We start from the raw sequence: 20727 nt of genomic DNA, 5'->3' as shown, positions 1-20727 counted from the left end.
AAAGGTGGATTTTCCCGTGGCAATACCGCCTGTTACGCCATAAACACAAAACCGGGTGCCAATGAAGAACATCACAGCCACCATTGGCCATCGCCCGCCAGCCGCCCGGTCCAGAAGGGACAGCTCGACAGTGATTGTCAGTAGAGCGACAGTAAAAAAAGATGCCAATAGCACTGGACGACTAAGAAGTTGCTTGGTGAACGTGCATTTGCTGAACAAGAACCCAAGAACGGCGGGCAAGACGCAGCCGCTTAGGCGGAGCACCACAGTGGCGAACAACGAACACGTCGCCCCCATGGTCAATGTAAAAGCCAGCGAAGCCAGCGACTGCGTTCATCGTTTGCCGTCCACATTTGGCAGTTGCGCCTCTGGCCTGGCACACCTGACACGGGAACCGCACAAGGAAACAGTTGTTCAGCAAACAGAGCTCAGAAGAGACAGCTGAGGAAACCCTCCACCGAAGTTGACGAGGCTTCTCTTGCCCAAGGAAACAACACCGGAAGGGAGGCCCGACTGTCTAAACTGCATGCAGACCCGGGCTAAAGCTCGCAGGGGCTGGAAACGAAAAACAGCAGCGCATAAACCGCATAGCGCGTAGGCCCAGATCTCGCCCTGGCATGAAAGCGGCAGTGCTCCTCAGTACGGCACTCTCCTTGCCTCGTACTGCTGGACGAGGCAACGAGCACCCGCGGACAGCGCGCCGCTAGCACCGTGCGAGCCGCGCCTCGCGCTTGCTTCCGAGGAGTGCGCCGATGCTCGAAGCCTTCAGCAGGCAGTAACCTGTCCTGGCTAAGGTCAGGACAGTCATCAGATTATCTTTTGTTTGATCGCAGCATATTTTCGTACTTGGGAAATCTTCCACGAAGTCCATCTCCATCAGCCCCATCTGTCAGTGACCATGGCAGTTTTCAGTCGCTTGTTCGTAGCCGTGGCTTTCACCACTCAGGCGTCGTTTTTTTTTGCCTCTGCAGCACCTTCGGTTAACTCAACCTGTGCCCCTGGCACAGATGGCTTCCAGTTTGTCATCGGCAAGGTCTCGCAGCAAGCTGTGTTCAAATGTGGCGACAACGCCAAGCTGAAACCAGAGACCTCTAGTGACGTAACCCAAGTGTGCACCAAGGAGGACTGCAGCACAAATGTAGTACTTACACAACTCGTCCCTACCGCTACGATCAAGAAGGGTAACGACGACTACACGTTCAGTCTCACCAAGCTTCCGGAAACCGAGCAGATTTTCTATTTGCAATGTATATCCAATACCGTTGTCGGTGTTGGTGGTCGCCGTCTCCAGGATACCCCTTCCCCCTGTCTCATCAAATTCACCGTCAAAACGAAACCAGGTAAGTTTTTTTTTACCATTGCTTGTCCAGCCATTCCATCCATCTTTTTCGCTTTCCTCTGATGTTTTTTCAGCTGGGATTCCGGAGTGTGCTTCCAAGGATACGAACGTTGACCTGAAAGTTGACGCTGCAGGAAAACACGTACAGTTCCTCTGCGGCGATTCTTTTCCTACTCTTGACCCTAAAACCGTGACTGAAGTGTACAAGGACTCATCATGCTCTCAGTCTGTTGCTCTCACTAGCATTGCCTCAGGAGCAACTCTGAGTACCAGCAGCGAAACTGATGTCCACACTTTAGCTGTTCCCAACCTCCCGTCGTCTCAACAGCAGGTCTGCTACAAGTGTCTGTCCGTGGTTGCCGATCGAAGTGTTCAGGAAGCCTGCAAGGTGCTCATCACGCTCAGTGCAGCTACGGTTGTAACAACCCCAAAACCAAGCTCGGCAGGCCAAACAGCAGCAAGCGTTCTCCTCTTCCTCTCTCTGTCATTCGCTGGCCTACTGCACGTCTTCTAAAGTGCCCTTGAGATGTTTCCGTTTGTGCTGGGTTCGTTACCTGTGTCTTTTTATGTCGTGAAAACCGACCAATCAAAGAGTGGCCGATTCAAGTATCGATTTCTCGCTGACAGTACTTGGATAAAAATCACACTTGTTCGTTCTTGGTTTGAATCTAAGGTCGGTCTGATCCAGGTCACGATACGGGTTCACTCTCTCTTGTTGAACACTTCAACACGGCAGTTCACCCTCGAAAGAAGGGCGTCCACTGCCTCTACCCTCTCGTCTGACGCAAAAAGTTGTGCACTTTTGTATGGTAGTCCCAGGACGTGCAGCTCACTAGGCTCGATATCCACATCCAGATCGCTTTCTTCGACTGTCATCTCGACACTCGTTTTTTTCTCTTCTTGGTCACTCCCTTCACGAACCTCCGACTCACTCGCGTATCCAGTGAGCCACGACCATGCTTTTGTGTTTCGACTTGGAATCGATGTTCTCAGGCTTTCGTTGCCACTTCTTCTCGTGTACACGTCCAGAACTGTAATGCTCCCTGCTTTGATGGTGTTACCGAATCGTCTCCCGCACAACGCCTGAGCTCGAAGTCACACGCGCACGTGTCAGCTACTTTTATTATAGTATCAATTCCGTCTTCACGACGAGATTTGGACTACCAGTCAACAGATGCTCTGACACCGTGGAGGAATCTCCCCGAGTCTCCGCGCCGTTCAGTGTCCACCTCTGCTACCGTCTTAGGGACTCCCACCATGAACGTGGAGCCACACGTGGTCAGTACTCTACACTTGTCGCGAATGGTGAAAACCCCGTGTTCACCCTACCTGCAGCAGTTCTCGGATCACGCATTCGTGCGTGATCACCAACACTGATCCAGCTGAGCGTTCGCCCTGCATTGGCTGCTTGTCCTGTCCGCCCTCTGCACGCGAGTAGCTTTCATCAGCCATCCCTAATACGGGCGCTGGTGTTCCTGGCCCTCTTGCATCTCCAGTGACGGCCGCGACGTCCCTGCCATGAACGTTCTGCAGAGTGGCTGCCACACACTGGGTCACAGTCTTTTTCATCAGATGAAGGACTCGGCCTCTAACGGGGGGATGGGTCTCCTCGCTTCTACCACCAAGGGACGAGGAAGCAGGCCCATCTTTCACGCTCTCTGCGACGGCACCCTCACCTCGCTCAGTCAAGCATCTGGCTGGGTCAGTAAGCGCGCCGCAGTGCGCGCTGGCGGCGTGGTTTTCTCCGGTATCGGTCATGACGCTCACGCGACTGCCCATTACACTGAGGCCGTCACTCGTCTGCGTTTTCTGTGTGTGCTTCGACTTACGCGGACGGCCTAGTAAGGACGTTACACAGGACTCGCTCCACTCTTTGCATTTTTTACCAAGGACGCGAAGCAGGCCTAGGCTCCACATACACAGGGGGTTAACGCTCGGATTCGCAAGCATAGCCGTATCCGGGAGAGTACAGGATGCCGGCGCCGCAAACGAATTACGTGCATTCTCCTGAAGAGACTCGTCCCCTGACTGCACAACAGCGGGTGGAAGGCGTTCCCGCTCTCCGGTGGCATGTCCGCCCTGTGGCAATAGCAGCTGGCTGTCTTGAACTTGCAAGCAAGGCTGCGCTCTCAGGCCAGCGAAATGCTGACATGATTCAGCTGCCACCGTGCTGCGAGAGCCGGTACATTCTGACAGGCCTTCATCAGCTCGGCGCGCTGGGGCGCCCGCAACTGGCATGCAGGTTCTCGCGAAGCCAGATACTAGATGCAACAATCCTGCGAAAATGACTGGTAATTTGAGGGATCCGTCACCGCTTGGACAAGGCATTTCCTGCGGTCCTCCCTCTGTCCTGCCATGGCCAGGTTGCACACTTCGGTGGTGCCGCTTCCTACTCGAAAACAAGCGCCGAACATTCTCGGTCACTAACTCTGCACGACATCGGCGGTGAGACAGTAGCTGAATCTGGGGGCTGTCCGCCGCTTCGTCTTCCAGCTGAGTGACATCCGGATCCCGTGCCTGCGTCTCAGAAAACAGTGCGATCACATGACTCCCCATGATGGCGTCTGCACTTGCTGCTCGCGACCGATGTTTTCTATTGGTGCTGGCCGCCGCGTTGCTCTGCGCGCGCAATTCGCTTGTACAGCTGGGCGTACGTACTCCTTGTGGAAAGCTGAGGGATGTCCAGAATGCCGGATCTTCACTCGGTGCTTGTGGCGGCCCTCTGTTTGTTGCAGACAGGGTGACAGTAAACGTAACTGAGTGTGTTTCGGGTGGAACTCGGGTGCTGCAACTCCACGACACTTCGGTAAAACCTTGGCCACCGGCAGACCAAGAGAAGCTGCGTCTTCTGTTGTGTAGGACCAACGGGTGGTCTCTCTTTTCTCCTGGGATACCGCGCCTTTCCCGGTTTGATAACGACGCGCGCCCATCGTCGCTGCTCGCATCCCCATTCATTCGCCACTCGGGGTGACAGGAGCCCTGGTCTTCTGGTTCTGCTGTTCTGCCCCCCACTCGCCCTTCTGTATGTTCGCATGCATCCAGCAAAGACGCTTCCGCGCCAACACAGTCGATTTCCATGTGCCCACCTCGGACCTTCGTGTTTGTCATCTGTACGCAGTACACCCGACAAGTTGCTTCGCAGTTCCCGTCCTCCACAAGAGCCCTGAACCCCCGTTCCCCTTTGCTGCTCGCACCGGCGGTCTTCCAACCGTGAGAGCTCCCCTGGACTGGAGCAGACTCGCAACGCTTTCTCTGTTTACCCTTTGTCTCCAGGAGGTCGCAAGGGGGCCTGCTGAACCCCCTCCTCTCAGTCCTCGCGTTTTTTGAAACCAAGTCAGTAGACTCACCAGCCGAGGGACGCTCATCGTGCACTCGCGCCCCACCTACCCCTTTCTTCTTGCCCTCGTGACGTCCGTCGGTGCCGCCGTACGGGCCAACCCTCCGCCTCGGGAATCGGCCTGCTCCGGCGTGCATCAGAAGTCCTGCCGAAGTGCTTTTGCGACTGCCCGACTCTCGCCTGAGCAAAGTAGGCCGCGGCAGCACGGCCGCCAATCTGCGCCGGTCTTGACTCACCGAAGAGCCCCCGAGCCTTGTTTCTAGTATGTGGGCCGGAGCCCCGTTCCTGTTTGAGAGGTCAGCTTCCGTTGCTTCGCTGGTGGCCCGCGGTGCAGAGGTGGGAACGCCGTGGGTGAAGCGATCCGTCCGGTTGCGACGGAGTGGCGCTACCCGGGTGTCGCCCACAGGTGAAGCCGGTTGCGGGGTTCCGTGTTCCGGATCAGGCCAAGCTAACCGTGGTGGAGAGCTGGACGCCCTTCGGGACGCCGTTGCAACGTGCGAAGACCTCCTGTATTTGCCCGTGTTCGACAACGTTAAACTGACTGGACCCATGCCAGCGTCCGCTTCAACCACTTCGGTCCTGTTAGGCTTCATTCTGGGTTCTCGGTCGGCTGTCATCGACTGCTCCTGCGCCAAAGCCCCACTGTCTTCACTGGCAGCCTCTTGCCACCCAGGTGGCTCGGTCGCACCAACGGACCTGGCTCGATTTCTCCGCGTTGCTGTCTCGTCTCCTGATCCCTTCCTTACGGGGTAGTCGTGCCCAGAATCTGATGTACGCCAGCTGTGTTGTTGACTGTGGCGGCAACGTACCAGCCTTACATGGCTTCCTCCCCCCAGTTCGCATGCCGTTCCATGTCCGGCTCTGTGTGGTAGAGTGCTGCCGCATGGCCCGCTTCGCCGCCTTTCCCGCTGAACGCGCTCGCCTTCCTGGAGTGCTGGCCACACCCAGTTGCGTTGTTTCGAAGTGGGAGTTCTGACGCTGTCGCACACGCCCGCTGCGGAACTCCTCACACCCACGCTGCCGTACTCTTCTGGCGTCTCGTGCGCGGAGCGACAAAGGATTCCCATCTTCGGTTCGGGCTTTCTGCTTTCTGTGTCCGTGACCTGGCTGGTCACCAACATTTCCTGTCCTTGGCTCTGCTGATGCTCGGACTGTTTGTCAGTGCCACTGCTGGCCGCCGGGCCCGAAGACTTAGTCATGCAACTGGTTGACCCCTGGTCTACACCGGTTTCTTCTTCGGTGAGGGGGAGCCTGTCCGGTGAGTTCTCGAAAAAAATAAACTTCGTAAACTCTGCTCTCCTCTCTGCCGACAGAAAACTTCCCGATGTTTTGTCTGGAAGCTTGCAGAGAGTGAATGGAAGACGTAGATCCTTAACTTGAACGGAGGGGCGACACAGATTATCTGTCTGTGCGCGATGGCACGCGTCACCTGTAGGATAACAGTTTCTGCTATGTTTGTTTTCTCCGTCAGACGAGGTGACCGGTGAAAGCGGGCCCCCGATCTCAACTCTCTTCCTGGCCTGTTGCGACCTCCGCAAAGACTGGACTACTTCGTCCTCCTCCTCGCCTTGTCCGAACCGGGAATGAGCGAAGAGACTCCAGTACTCCTCTTCGCGACAAAACCCGCTGCTGCTTTTCAGGCGAAGCCACCCGGAGTCTGAGGTGACTTTCGCATCGAAAGAAAGGCTTGGCTGAGGATGAGGTAGCTGCGCCTTACTGTAACGCAGACATGTTCCTGTCCCTTCGCTCCTTGCCTGGGCCGCTGACCAGCCACTGCGTAGACACGTACCGACTGCTGAGGCTCCCCGTCGTTTTCTCCGTGCCGTAGAATACACTTTTTCTCCATCACAGTCACTGCGTGTGCCTGGGGAGGTTGCTCCGTGGTAGCGTGTGTTTGGCTCTGCTTCTCCGTCTGAAAACGGCATTTGCACAACAGGTCCTACACAGCAGCGTGCGCGCCCCGGATCGTCTTCTGCCTCGTCTGCCATCGCCACGCCGTCTTGGTATACTGTTGACGCGCCACATGATGCGACACTGGCAAACTCCATCTCTTCCAAGTGGTCAGCGGTGTGCGACGCCTCGCGTGCAGCTTCTGTCTGCACACCACCTGATCGCTGCGTCACTTGCATCTCTCCCACAGCCGGAGGAAACCATGACCCACTCTTCTTCCTGGTCGTCGCGTTCTGGCCAGCTGCGTCACGGGGACCGCCGTCATCGTCCACGTCGCCACCCGTCTGAGACTTCCCTTTTCGCCGCCTTCGCCTCTTCGGCCTCCTCCCTCCAGCGGGCGCTGCCCCGCCCTCTCGCACACCGTCCTCGGAGGCAGCTTCGGAGAACGAAGCTGAGAAACCAGCCGGGAGAGGGGCGTCATAGCTGCTTGTCACATGGGTGTGCGACCCTGTGCCAGGCGCGTGCAACTCTTGAAGACCGTCAGTCACCGGCCCTGACACCGAGGTCACCGAAAACAAGGCCGCAGTGCTGTGCGTTGTAGGGCTACTCTGAAGAGAGTCGTTGCTATGACTGTCCGCAGCTTCCCTCAAAGGATGATTCTCTGGCAAGACAGACGTTTGTCCCTTGTGTACGGGACCCGGGGCGGACAGGATGGGGGACACCGACGCGCCCTGAATGGTAGGTTTCACTAGTGTATATGACCCCCGCGCGCTTGGTGAGGAAACCGTGGTGACGTCGCCGTCGTTCTCATCGTCATCCGCGCTGGCTACTGACATCTCTATGTTCGCCAGCGTAACATGCTCGGACTGACAGTGCCAATCAGCCTCGCATTCTTCAACTGCGCTAGCCCTCATTGATACCGGGTCAGAAACTTGGCTGGCGGGCGGACGATGACTAACTCCGACGCCGTTACTCTCTGTTGCTCTCCTAGGGCTGCTGTCGGATTCCAGACTGGGGTTTCTTTCTTCTGCAGAGGCACTAGACGAGCTGCAGTCAGATCCAGTGACATCCAGACTAAAAAGAGATGCGAAGCCTCGTGTCTTAGCATCTGTAGCTACCGCGGTACTCGCTGCTGAGGGCGCCTCCACAGCGACGTCCAAGGTCCCACCGAACACCAGGTTTACAGATGGGGACAAGAACGATAACGAAGAGTCAGTCATTTCATCACTACCAGCTAATACCTTAGCTGGACGTCCAATCCACTTGTCAAGGCGCATTTCTCTTTCCTGTCGAGCCGGATCATCCACGGCTAGATCTGACTGAGCGACGAGGTGCCTCCGGTTCATCTCCTGTTCAGTCCCGACGCCGGAGCTCACCGCGTCCTTGACGTCGTTCGACATTTCAGCGATTCCGTCTCCGAAAGCTCGCTGCTGTCGGGGGTAGGCCTTTGTGTCTTCCCTCTCGCTTTGCAAGGAAAAAAGTGCCTGTGCAGGAGACGTGGTATGGTTAGACGGCCCTAGCTTCGAATTCGACACCCCTTCTTGCGCTTCCACGTTGTTGGCACACGGAAGGGAAGGTTCGCTTAGCTGCGCGGGTGAGCGCGAGCTTCCTGGCACACCGGCGTTGTCAGGTGAAGGTGCCAGTCTGTTCGCGACTGCCACAGCTCGGCGCTCGTCAGCCGCAGCTTCCGCAACGAAGTCCCGCAGATCAACGGACAGGAGAAACTCTCCCACAAGAGCTTCCACAAAGAAAACCACCGCACGCTCTCGTACGTCCTCAAGACTCTCTCCGCCTGCAAACACTTACAGGAGCGCAGGCTACCGACTTGCAGCGTCCTACCTGGCCCTTGCGTAAGAGCCGATGTCTTCGCAAGAGCCTTGCCCTTGCCGCGTCCGAGCAGATAGCTTCAGTCCGGAGGACAGCGTCTCCGAAGCAGCTGACTACCGACCCTCACACAGTGCTCTCCGACGCCGTCCACACGCTTCAGAAAAATTGTACCCTCACACCCCTCACATCTCCCCGCCTCCCGAGGGTGCACGAAAGAATCCCTAGTGAAGGGATCTGCACGGACGGAAGCTCGCATACTCCCCTGTCAGCATGACATCCACATGCCGAAGCGAACTGCGCACCACACCGAATGTGGAAACAGCTTACAAGCCTGCAACCGTGGCACGCATGGATTTTCGGGGAATTTCTCAGTACTTCATCAGTTGACACACTCGGAAGCATACAGCGACCAGAGCCTTTCTGTCCTGCGGCCGAAGGTGGTACCTCGGCAAGACTAGAGCTGCAGTGCGCTTCCCAGAATACAGATGTATGCAGATCGTTAGAGGGTTCGGATACCTTACCGACGAACGAGAATACCCGTTTCTCAGGCACTCACCTCGAGGACGGAATGTTTCCTTTGTGCAGCCCGCCCGATTCGCCCGCTTTACGAAATCCGTGTTGGATAGGCCAGCGAGCTCGCCTCTGTCCCTATCGTTCAGACGGCAGTCATCCACATAGGGACTGTGGCGGTTCAACGTAAGAATCATGCTCTTCATTTCCTACACGCTCGGGACATCACCACGGCACCAATGTTTGCCAGCACGAGGATTGAAACCACGACCACTCCCTTGGTCCTCCTTCCCGACCCTTGGAGGCCTGAGTCGGTGTACGGCGCAACTGTGACTCAGCTCCCTTCAATCGTCCACACTACTGATGTTCACACGACAGTTCGGGTACGCTTTTGAGGGGGAGGGGGGGACAATCTCCCACCTGCCCGCTGCTCCGTTGCTGTGCGCACTTGGTGAGAGCTAGAAGGCGAGATAGGCGTCTCCCGCCACCGCGACAGCTGCTACATCAACTTGACTGGCTCGTCGGCACGCTAATTCGGGGAGCGCACGGCAATGATGCTGACCGGATTCCAGCTAGTTAAGCCCCGCGCAACCGCGTGCGCCTTCAGGGAGCGGAACTTCCTTCAATCATGTACGCGTAGACACTATCGGCTTTGCAGAAACACACAGTGTAGCGGGCATTTCCCCCATCAGCTGCATTACAGTACGGATCAGGCCTTGGTTTGGATGCTCTCTATGTCGACGCCTAACTGCACCAAAGCATCGCGGATACTCGGGGTCTGCTCACAACCGTTGCTCTTGTAGGTGATAGCTCGCTGACAAGAGGCCATCACTTGTTTTCTCATACCTGGCATGGCGCATCATCGCTGCAGTAGATCATAGTGAAGCGGACGTCGCGCAGGAGTTTCGCTGCCGCAACGGCTTGTCTGCAGCCTTCGGCATTTAAAGCCACGCAGGCAGATCTGCGCAGCCCAGAGAGCCCGCTTCTCTCCACGGATTTGTCGGCCGTGGGGTGCAGCCGTACATAGTCAGTGGATCCCCAGCTCGGAGAATTGCCCACACTTACGCCGTCAAGGACAGATAGCACCCCGGGGCTCCCGGTTACCTCCGAGCTGAGGCCGGTTGGGAATTCAGTTGATGCCTGATGACGGAACTGCTGTCCCCTGCATTCGCACAACGAAGGCGAGATTGCATGACGACCGCCCACAAGCTGAAGGAACTCTGAGTCTGCGGGACCACTGTCTGAGCGGAACGTCGACATCAGTCGGTCACCCTGAGCTTCCTCTTTCAATAGCTCGGCTTTCCCATCAATCCCCGACACGATGCCAGAATGGCTATGACTCTGACCAAGGGCTGTATCAGTGGTACCATGATTGAGCAAGAAGACCTTCAAGTGCGTAGCCTTGGGGTGTAATGCTCTCGCCCGTCGTAAGATCGACCTTAAAATAAAGGTACGGTACTCTTGACCACTCTTGTCTTGCCGGCGGTTCTGCTCCGGGGATGTGCCAGCCGTGAGACTGAGCGCCGCTCTGCCACCCGGTAACCGGCGACAAGGTGACTTCGGGGAAGAAAATGCGCTTGATGGTTGCGGAGTATCCGTTGACCGAAACTGAGGCAGCTTACCAGATGCATCCCGCGCAGGTCCCCTTGGAGCTGCGCGCCCGCCTCCCGGGACTACGGCGTTACTATTGCGAACCGTCTTCGTATTCTTTTCTCTGGGATACGCTCGGTTGGTAGACACAACCGAAGTGAGCGACTGCCGTTTCGGTAGCCACGAGTCATCGCGACCACAGACGCGCTGCGCATTTACTGGGAGCGTCCGTATGGGTAAGCGATCGGAACCTGGAGTAAACCAGACTGCTTGCCCTCCAGCGTAGACTCGTCGCGTGAAGTTAACGCGGCTAGAAGCAGTCGCTCTAGTCACCTGACGGGTCCGTTGACCAATCTCTCCATCCATACGTTGCTTCGAAAATGCCCAGGTGTCTGGGTCTGGTTTCACTTGCGAACCTGCCATGGCGCCTGCTCGGGACAGAAGAGCACCACCGCTGTCATTCGAAACAGCCGGATCCGTAGATTTTATCACTTCGCCATGCAGGCGGCCTCCAGTAAGAGGCTGGGGCCTTTCCCCCACCCTGCGGGACTGCCACGACCCTGAACGGTTCTCCCGCGGTCGCAGTTTGCTGAGGCATGTTAAGGCGCCATTTGGCTTCTCCACTCCTGACACACCTGGTACCTGGTCTGATGCTTGAGGACGGAGCAAGTCGCTTCGTTCGGTGTTCGCCCTGTCTCCTCGGGATCGGCCAGAGAAAGCTCCGCCGCCCTCATCGGCGGCACCGACACCCGGGCCTCGCGCCAAATCCGTCGCCGACGTTGGAAGGCCTTTGAGAAGGCGGTCTTCAGCACGAGCCTCGTAGGGCACCGGTCTCCAAGAACTGGAGGAAACCTCGTGGCGGCAAAACAAAATTCTCTGGGAAGTCAGATCGGACTCTGTCGGGGGCTGTGCGCGACGTCGAGTCCGGCTTTCGCGCTGGTGCCTGAGTAACGTTAGGAAAGCCTCGTCCGCTTCGGCCGCCGTCAAACCGGGTGGAGCAGTTGTCCCTTTCGTCTCCTCCGTAAAAATCTCGGAGCCATTCTTCGGAGGAACTCCTCGACCCCAAAGCTGTCGTGTGTGCGTTCCAATTTCGGAGGACACACGCATGCCGGTAAGCACGTTAGGAGTGTTTTGAGCTGGGGCGCTGTTCCCCTTGGCATGTGCGAGAGAGGAACCTCGATTTCCATCTACAAGCGTGCTGGGTAGGCAATCAGAGGATCCATTCGCCGCTCCTGTGAGAGGCTTCCTGTAGAGGGTCCACGACGGCTGAAGCGCTCGGTTTGCACTGGCCGCTGTCCCCCCCGATGAAACAGTAACTGAGGAAATCAGCCCCGCCACGCCCATGGTCGCACCTCCGCAACGGCCTCTGCCAAAGGGCTCTCTCCCTGTCAACGGAGGCCGTCCTGTGAAAACCCTGTGTGAGTGTGAGCTCCGCCGGAACTCTGGGGTGTACACAGGTTGTGTGCCGCCGAGCACCCGTGGCGGCCTCGGGGCCCCAGGTGCGGTCGCGAGCTGGGATACCTTCTCAAGTCGAGCGGCGTGAAGCCCATCGAGATTTCCTGTACTTCCGTTCCTGCGCACGTAATGTCCTGGGCCGAGAGAGTTGTTCTCCAGGGGCGCACCTGGCCTGAGAGAAAAAGACGAGACTCTCGCCCCGATCCTCCCCAACGCTTGTGACGGGTTGTCACCATCGTCTTTTCCAGGCCCCTGCGCCCACACGCCTTTAGGTGGAGGCTCCTGCTGTGACGAATTACTCTGACTAGTCGCAGTTCCGCACAATGTTACGTCGCGACCCACACTCTCCCCAAGGTCGCGTCGCCAGCGGCCGGAGTTGTATGACAAAGGGGTTGCAGGAGTTGACTGAGCATACTGTGGACCTGGTATCGGAGCGTAAGCCAGCCCTCCCCAGGACTCAGCGGCGCGCGCACTCTGTGACAGAGGCTGTATTCTTTTGTCCGCGCTCGTGCGAGACTGCACGGCCCGACCACCCCCTGGTGGCAGGCGTCCATCTGCGTTTGTCCGAGTTGCTGCCCCCACGTAAGGCTCACTGTCAGTGAGCGGGACGTCCGGAGCAGCGACACCAGTAACCGCTCCGCGAAGACTTGGCACAGGAGACGAAACCTTCTGTCCTTGCTCCATGACCACCGTCATACCGGCAGTGCACAGACTCGGACCAGTCAACTGGAAGACCCATCTATTTCGAGAGGGGGGGGAATGGGACACTCTATAACAACAGAAAGAAGATTTTTTCAGCCAGGAAACCCACGACGTTTGACTTTGCGAGCCACGGACACACAACAAAGAGACGCGTCCACACACGCACCTCCACCGGGAGTGTACCGGACCGGCCCGAAAACGTGGAGAAAACTCAGAACGCTTATCACTGTGCAGTACAGGGACTGCAGACGCCACCCACTGAAAAACGAACAGCTTGCTTTTTTTTCGCCTACCCGACTAATGCAACCCTGCCGTCACGCCATGGTGGTTCGGAGTACAGTGGGCCACCGGCCTCAACAGTGTGCCTGCCGGCGTCTTGTCGAGGACAGCAAAACGTCTTTGGTAGCGAAACCACCTGTCTACGAGCCGCAGAGATATGGGTTCCTGGCGGAAGAAAACAGTGCCATAAAGCTGCTTTTACCATGGAACAACTGCGCGCACCGGTGCGCTCTCCGGTGGCCCGCCCATTGGTCCACCAGACTTACGCGCTGACCGCAACCTCCGCCTCCGGACCAGGCTGGTGGACAGCGGCCAGGTGCTGAAGAGATAATTAGTTTTGCACGCGCACATGGGAGCAAACCACCACCCGGCACGATGGCCTCATCGCTTCTAATCCCACGATAAAATGTCTTCGGGCAGATACCTGCTACCCACCACGTTGGCCGTTCCTTCGACTGCTGAACACAACCGCTTGCGCCTACTGGATCGGTCGCATCATAAGGTAATTCCCTACTGTGATGCGCTCAAGCTTGCATGCGGCTCCGTACCGCCGCTCGCGTTCTGAGAAGTGAGGGCATTCGACACCATATGCGCTTCACGCCATGTTTATCAGTTGTGGGGTCAGCGCGTTCGTGCCCGTCTCCTCAGGTTATGTAGTGTGCGTGCTGCTGCGCGAACCGCCGGGGACGGACAGCCGCTGAAGCTCAGTGGTGCTTACATTGTGAGTCCGAGGCGATGAGCGAAGAGATCTGAACACTTCAAGTCCTTGTGCCAGCTCTTACGGACGAACCGCACGACTACGTGAACGGATAGCGTCGCAGAACGGCGTTCCTAGTGGCCTGCGCTTTGCTCTGAATTAAGCTGTAGTGCCCTTTTACTCAGCACGGGACTGCGGCGTCGCCTGCTGTAGTATTGCCACATAGCGCTGAAGACCGCTGCACCAGCAGCACTAGAATGTGCATGGTTTTCCGTAGCCACGCCCCGGGACGATCATGGTACTATAGCGGCAGCGACTAGTGACACCCGCCGTTGCGGTTGGCAACCAGTCAGGCTGGAGTGTTTCCTCACCAAACCAACTCCAGCTGGCGGACCCACATAACTAGCCAACAAAAATCCGTATGTGCGTCGCGTGTCGAGAAATAGCGACGGTGGCTGTCAAGGACGACGATGCGTCTCTCAATGTTTCTGTGCCACGCGCCAAGGAAGAGGCTAAACGCCCTGAACCTCGACGGGAGATAGTTGCTGCTTTCGCGGGTCGAAACGTACGCGGCTGTTGACGTCCACCCCAGTTCTTAAGAACGGGGCTTGCTTGTTTTTCTTGTCTATAGCTGCACCGGGTGAAGAAGCACAGCGTTGTGGCGCAAGCCTGCGTGATGAGCGTTCCCGTTGTACGGGCTTCGGTGAGCCAGAGGTAAGTCCGGCAGTTCCAGGAGTGCTTTTCGCACGGCGCTGCGGCTGACCGGCCCGTGACAAGAGAGTATACTGTAGAAGACTTGTTAAGCCAGGGAGAGATGCGGTCACGTCTTCGCCTGAGGTTGAGGCCAAGAAAGCAAAAAGCTCAATGGCCCTTCGGATGAGGAGTCCCGGCTCCTGACAGAATTTCTCTGGGAAAACCCGAGGATCTAAGAGGAGTCCTGACTTCACCGAGGCCGCGGTCTTGGACGAGCAAGTCCGGACTGCTTGTCATTTTCCCGGGGGTTTAGACGGACCTATGATTTCGCGGAAGTCCGGGGATAAGGCTGAAGGTTTTTTGTACGGCTGAATTTGCGCTTCGTTAATCACCAGTTGTGTTCGCTTGGAGGACGTTAAACAGAAACTGAATCATATGCTGAGTTTCTGGGTACGACGGGGCAGCCACACAGAGAACTTCCCGAGAGGAGTCTCTGAGAACTGAATTTCTGCAGCTGAAGCGAAGTACTTCAATGGCCAGAAGCCTGAGAATGAAGGAAGAATATTTGTTCTGCCCAGTTCAAAACACGCGAGAGTACGAACTGGTCTTTGACGCAGATGCGGCTTCTCCCGGGGGACCCTCAGCGGGACTGTGTCGACCGAAACTTTTGAACGAACACCGGCCAGTCCCAGCCTTGCCATACCAGAGAAATTCTTCCGGTCCTACTGCGGCAGGTGAGGCGCAATATAAGTTGATGGCAGTATTTAAGGTGGCCTCGTTACAGGACAGCGATTGTAAAGGTTGGCGCAAGAACTTAAGTGAAGCTGATCCAGTCTGTTCATGAAAGGCACGACACGTTTACCGTACGGAGCGAGACGCGCCGTAGTCGGCTCACCGGCGGTGGTTCAACGACACGGCACTCAGTAGGCGGTGCGGCACTCACGGCACGGCATACAGGGCGGCGGCGCAGAGTCGCAGCGAGGGCGTTACACCATCGGCCACAAATAGATGGATACATGGATAAATAATCAGATACACTCCTGAAACTTCCTTCCTCTGCTGTTGTGGGAGGTCTTGGAGGGGTCGCATACATAGATCCTTTTGTTTCGCGAGGTGCCGGTCCGGGCTCAACCGTAGGCCCTAAACCCAACTTTTTTGCCGCATCGAGACGACTCGAAGAAATTTCGCTAGCGCTGGGAACTCGGATCGATACAGTTGTCATCTTCCTTGCTGATGCTTGAGTACGTTCCCTCCCATGTCTACTCACTTCGGTGGCGTCCTGCGGTGCCGCAGCGAAGACGCGCACTCATCTCCTGCGTTGGCAGGATGCTTTGGGGAGGCTTGAATCCAGTCCCAACAATACTGTCAGTGTATCGCTACTTGGTCCTCTTTTGATCCAGGAATTTGGCCCAAGTGTTCGCCCCGTCATCGCTGGTCGTGGCTGTTTACTGTGATTGTCTCTAGTGACCCTTTCATCGCTGCTCGTGCTTGTCCAGCACGGGGGAGTTCTCTATATGTGACCCGAGGCGGCAAGATCACAGGACCTCGAAACCAGAGTCGCTTGTGTGCCAGGCTTTTTGCTAGGTGGATGTACTTAGGTACACGAACACGGAGGTGTCTCGAAGCATGTCCCCAGCTGAACGCTCAGAGAAATCTCCTTCGCTAGCCGCCGCTTGTCGGACTCCACCCCCAGGTGAGTGGTTTCTCCCCCGGGGAGAGTTCCGGTGAATTTTAGAAGGGGAAAGGAATAGAAGAAACTGCCCACAGTCCCTCTTCCAGGGAAGTTGCTGGTGTAGCAGCTGCAACAACCTGAAATGTCGGATGTGGTTTGTTCTTGTGAGTGTAGACCCTCAAGCCGCAAGGGCTGCTCTCCGAACGCATGGCTCTCCGGAAAACATGCCCAGGCGCATTCTTACTTGCGTGCCCTCACCACGCGTTGAAAACCTGAAGGTGGCCCCGTACGAGGCGCACTCGCCCACGAACGTGCCTGCTCAGGGGTGTCGAAACTGGTGTGTTTGATTTAGAGAAATGTCCATGACAGTTGCACAGACTTCCGCGAGCTAAAAAAACATCGTACAGAAAGGAGTATGGATGACTGCGTTCTAGGATAAACTCAGATACGCGCGCCACGAAGTAACACGCAACTTCGCGCCGACACCACAAAATCACTCCGGCAATCTCTCATGCGCGGCCGACCTGATCACGGGGCCAACCGGTCTCCTGTCCCAGTCAAGCTCACCGGTTTTTCTACCGTTTCTGATCTCTCTATTCAGTTCTGTCATGCTCGCGCTCCTTGTGAATATATTGATTCCGGCATTCAACGACTTCTTGTTCCTAGTCCGAAAGTGGAACCCGGGGAAACTCCAGAAAGGACCAGCTCTCTTCCTCAGCTCGCTGTTGAAATAAAGCAATGGCGTGACTCTTTCCCAGAGTGTCTCCACCCTTTCCAGAAGCACCTACAGAAAGCTCGGCGGGGGTTCGTGTGCGAGAGTAAACTTAAGTCCTCATAAACTCTTATCCCGCTTAGTCTTGCTGATGGGAGAGAAGCAAACAGCTACAGCATTGCGACATCCTCATCGGCTTATAATGGAAGAAAAGCCCCTGATTCCAGCAATAATGTTGTGTGAACGTCATTCATCGGCCCCTCAAATGGCTCCTCACCACCACGACAACTCGAAAAAGGGAGAAGCCTTTGACGCATGGCGCCCGGTGTGTATTCCCGCGTGTCCTGAGAGTTGAGCCTTTTCTCTCCCAAGCTTTCTTGCTTCCTCCTTTCTTGTATGAACATAGGAAGGAAGCAGACCGGTAGCCAGGATGATGGTACCTTCACCCATTGGGTATCCTTATCCCATTTCTATCTGTAGGAGGAGAAGATTCTCTCTATCCATAACCTCCTTCATATTCTCTTCGATGAGCCTTACCTTTCTCCCTGAAAGCAGTCTCGTCGTCTACCGCGTGCTGCTGCTGCTGGTCGTCGTTCATTCATCCGTCCTTCACCCATAAAACCCACGACCACCACCACCCCTGCTTACGTACTCGTACTTGTTCTGATACGAAAAGGGAAAATAGAGCCACTCACTCGCTTGACTGATACGTTAGCTATTTAATGTTTTAGGACATAAGCGATCATCCTGTTGAAGAAGCGGTGTCCTTCTTTAGTAAGTTTGAAGAATGAGAAGCTTTCCGCTTTCTCGTTTCTAGCTTGAAAAGCGGCGGTGGGGTGTAGAAGAGGAGAGAAATCGAGAAAAGCTCCATGCTGCAACAGCAGAACCGCCGGGGAGCCGCGCTCGAGGGGTGTGTTTGGTTCTTCTTCTGTTGCATCTAGAGCAGTCGTCGTCTTCTCTTCTTTGTCTCTTTATATCTATCTAGTTTTCTTCTTCGTTCTATTGTTTTCCTATCTATACCGATTTGGTCCTTTCGTTCTTTTGTCCATGGTCTTTCCTTTTGAAGTTGTCGCCTTTTCCTTTCTGATGGATGCTTCTTCTTCCTCTTCCCTTCCGTCCTTCTTTCCTTCCTTCCCACCCGCTGCGACGATGCACAAATGATGATGTGACTGACTCCCGTTCTCTCTCTTCGTCACCGTTTCTTTCTCTCTTTCCTTCATTATTTCTTTCTTCCTTTCTCCTTTTCCTCAGCGAGGGGTGTGAAAAAACACCCAAGAAGTCAAAATGACATGAAATCGCGGGAGGGAGAAAAGGAACAAGGAACAAACGGTCGATCTCGGAAAACAGAGAGAAAGAGAGATAGTGATAGAGTGACTCGAGGAAACAGTTACCTCCAACCATGAAAAGCTTCAGATGATCTTTCTGTTCTCGCCTCCTACATCATCCTAAGAATAAGATAGGAATCGCACCCGTTCCTAGTAAAAAATAACGCGGTAGTTTGGGATTTGTTGATGTTTATCGAGTCCTAGTCTTAAGTCGGAGGTAGTTGGTGAAAGATTTCAAGAGAGCATGATAGCGATAAAGAAGATTCTTCTTATGATCGTCTAAAGGCTTTCTTATGATAGACTGCCACACCCCTTGCTATCGATTGATTAACGGGAGGACTGCTGGATTTTCAGCGTTCTTCTTTCTTGCCCCCAGGTTCTTTTCCCATTATTCCTTCATCTTTTTTCTTTCTTCTCCCTTTTCTTTGTCCCAATGATGTGCTGCTCCTGAATCCTCTCCTTTTCCTCCTTCTTCTCTTCTCCCGTGCTGCTGCATCTCTCTCTCTCGTCCTCGGTTCATCCGAACTCCTGGATTGCGAGATTCTCGAAAAAAAAGAAACGAAGGGGGAGTTAGATGATGGCGTGGGTGAAGTAGAGAGGTGAAAGACTCTCCCTCGACCGATGACCTAACTCTTTTTCTTCTTTTGCTTATTCCAGTGATCTTCCCCTTTCTTCTTCGTGGAAGACAATAAAAAGCGAAAGAATTCGATCGATCCAGAGACATAGATGATCGATAACCCAATAAGAAGAAGAGAAACGGATCAAGAAGAAAGAAGGAAAGAAAAATCGAAGTCACAACGCTGAGAGGACGTCTTGCTCGCTGTTCGAGGGACAGGGGACTTCGGTGTGATCGTCATCATTTCCCCTCCTTCTTTGTCTTTCTCTCTTTCTTTTTTCTCTTCTTTCTTCTCTTTTCCTTGCCTTCTTTTCGGCGCCTTTCTTCCCTTCATTAATCAACCTTTCCTTGCCTTCCCAGCGCTTTTCAATCCACATTACTTTCCTTTCTTCCTTCGTCGTTTCTTTCTTGTCTCTGTCTTTTTTGGGGTCCATGACCTCTCTGTCTTACCTCGGAAAAGAAGAACACCCACCATCTTCCTTCTCTTCGAGAGTCTATCGGTGCGTCTCCATCGACCAGCGAGAGAGGAGGAGAGTTCATATCTCTCCTTTTATTATCGTTTTTCTGTTTCTTTCTGTTGGTGTTCGCGTGGTGGTGTATGTATGATGTATGTACACCTGAAGGTTCAACCTTTTGATTGAGCTCCGTCTCTGTTGCCTCTTGAAGAGTGCTCCTTCGGTTGGTCATCGCAGTCCCTGTCTTGTCTGAGATGGTAAGCACTTGGGGAATGAAGAGGAGACTCATGAGAAGTGGGGGATGTTGATGGCTCTCTTTCGTGATCTCCACAAACTCGGTTTCTATCATTGAAAGGTTCGGAGTCTTGTCTTCTTTCTCTTTTTTCTCCTTCTTCTTCCCTTCACCCTCATCGTACTCGGTTTTGCCACATCGTTCATTCCTCATTATTCTTGTTCATTCTCTCTCTGTCCCTCTGTCTCTACTTTGTTTCTTTCTTCTCTTTTCATTCTTCTGCCCTCCACACCTCAATCAAACACTTTCGTTCTCATCGTACACGGCATTCTCTCGTTCTTCTATTTCCTTCTCGCTTCTTCTCCTCCCCCCCCTCCACCCCTCCTCCTCTTCTTCTCTTCGCTCCTTCGACGTCTTCTTGCTGACTTGGGGTGGCGGGCAGTATGTAGGGAGGTTGTCTGGCTAAGAGAGAGATTGGTCAAAAAGCAGTCTCTTTCTTCTCTTTTAACTCTTTTACATCTCTTAAGGTCTTTTTTGTTCTTCTCTTGTATACATCTTCTCTATTCCTTCATTCTTTCATACATCTATAGAGGAGTAGAGACCTGTATGTACGTGCCCACGTCTCCTACTTCGCAGTAGGGGGAGAAGACTCGATCCGCAGGGCGCGGGAATCAGCCATGTCTATTATAGTGTCTATATCACACACCGTCGTATGCGCAGGGGTGTAGAGCCGTCCTAAGAAGGTTCTTCCTCTTCACTCTCGCAATCCAAGAGAGAAGAGAGACAGGAGAAACAGAGGAAGAAGAAGAGAAGAAAGAAGAAGATGACCTAGTGAAGAAGAAGAAGACATCTCTCTGTCTATCTGGATTTATCTGTATTCGAGATTCTTGTCGTTGCACTACTCTACTTACCCATTCACCCTCCATGTCTATTATCTGTGTAGACACCTACCTCATTTCTCCTCTTCTTTTTCTTCTTCCTTTCTCTGTCTTCTCGACTGATCATAAAGAAAGGTAGAAGACATGCGTAGAATTTCTTTCTCGTCTTCTTCAACGGAGGACGTTTGATTCAACTGCATCCCCACCCTTGGCTAAAAAGATGGGCACGTGTGTTTCAAAACATACCAACGCTACTCGGGTCTCTCAGTAAGCCCCACTCTCTCTCTTTTTCTCTCTTTCTTTCTTCTCTCGTATCTTCTCTATAGAAACTTGTGAAAAATAATGAAGCAGGTGTATATACACTTCATGTTGCATGGAAAGTAAAAGAAGTCTGCCGTTCTCTACTCAAACGAAAGAAACCCAGGCATCAAAGAGACACATCGGTATCCATCTATGTATCGATCTTTGATCTATCTATCTATCCTTAATCTATCTTTACTCCATCTATCTATCTATCT

General features: G+C 54.5%; 6 protein-coding genes across 6 annotated transcripts in view; 2 read left to right on the top strand and 4 right to left on the bottom strand.

The window, feature by feature from the left end:
* Positions 1-898: 898 nt before the first annotated feature.
* CSUI_005667 (sag-related sequence srs28) lies at positions 899-1670 on the top strand (the record flags this gene model as incomplete). Its single annotated transcript, XM_068065837.1, has 2 exons — positions 899-1340; positions 1414-1670. Coding segments are annotated over 2 exons (699 nt in total), but the record flags the coding sequence as incomplete, so codon positions are not given.
* A 371-nt stretch (positions 1671-2041) lies between these two features.
* On the bottom strand, positions 2042-8356 carry CSUI_005666 (phosphoglycerate mutase family protein; the record flags this gene model as incomplete). Its single annotated transcript, XM_068065836.1, has 3 exons — positions 2042-2422; positions 2669-4447; positions 5486-8356. Coding segments are annotated over 3 exons (5031 nt in total), but the record flags the coding sequence as incomplete, so codon positions are not given.
* Positions 8357-14906: 6550 nt separating this feature from the next.
* Positions 14907-15465, bottom strand: CSUI_005665 (uncharacterized protein). Its single transcript, XM_068065835.1, has one exon. It carries the CDS (start codon positions 15410-15412, stop codon positions 15158-15160), a length of 255 nt encoding a protein of 84 aa, XP_067922186.1. The 5' UTR covers positions 15413-15465; the 3' UTR covers positions 14907-15157.
* A 194-nt stretch (positions 15466-15659) lies between these two features.
* CSUI_005664 (uncharacterized protein) lies at positions 15660-16092 on the bottom strand (the record flags this gene model as incomplete). The annotated part of the gene is made up of 1 exon (XM_068065834.1): positions 15660-16092. A coding segment is annotated over one exon (192 nt), but the record flags the coding sequence as incomplete, so codon positions are not given.
* Positions 16093-16179: 87 nt separating this feature from the next.
* On the bottom strand, positions 16180-16777 carry CSUI_005663 (uncharacterized protein; the record flags this gene model as incomplete). Its single annotated transcript, XM_068065833.1, has 1 exon — positions 16180-16777. A coding segment is annotated over one exon (291 nt), but the record flags the coding sequence as incomplete, so codon positions are not given.
* Positions 16778-17111: 334 nt separating this feature from the next.
* The window catches only part of CSUI_005662 (cgmp-dependent protein kinase), a gene marked incomplete at its 3' end in the record, with an annotated part of 24627 nt that continues 21011 nt past the window's right edge, over positions 17112-20727 (top strand). The window contains exon 1 of the mRNA XM_068065832.1: positions 17112-20476. Coding sequence (XP_067922183.1) covers positions 20430-20476 — 47 coding nt within the window. The 5' untranslated portion in view covers positions 17112-20429. The remainder of the gene's footprint in view (positions 20477-20727) is intronic.

This window comes from Cystoisospora suis (assembly GCF_002600585.1).
Source record: "Cystoisospora suis strain Wien I chromosome Unknown contig_2743, whole genome shotgun sequence".
Classification (NCBI taxonomy): domain Eukaryota; phylum Apicomplexa; class Conoidasida; order Eucoccidiorida; family Sarcocystidae; genus Cystoisospora; species Cystoisospora suis.
Note: the sequence above shows the minus strand (reverse complement) of the source record. Positions and strands in the feature narration are given on the sequence as shown.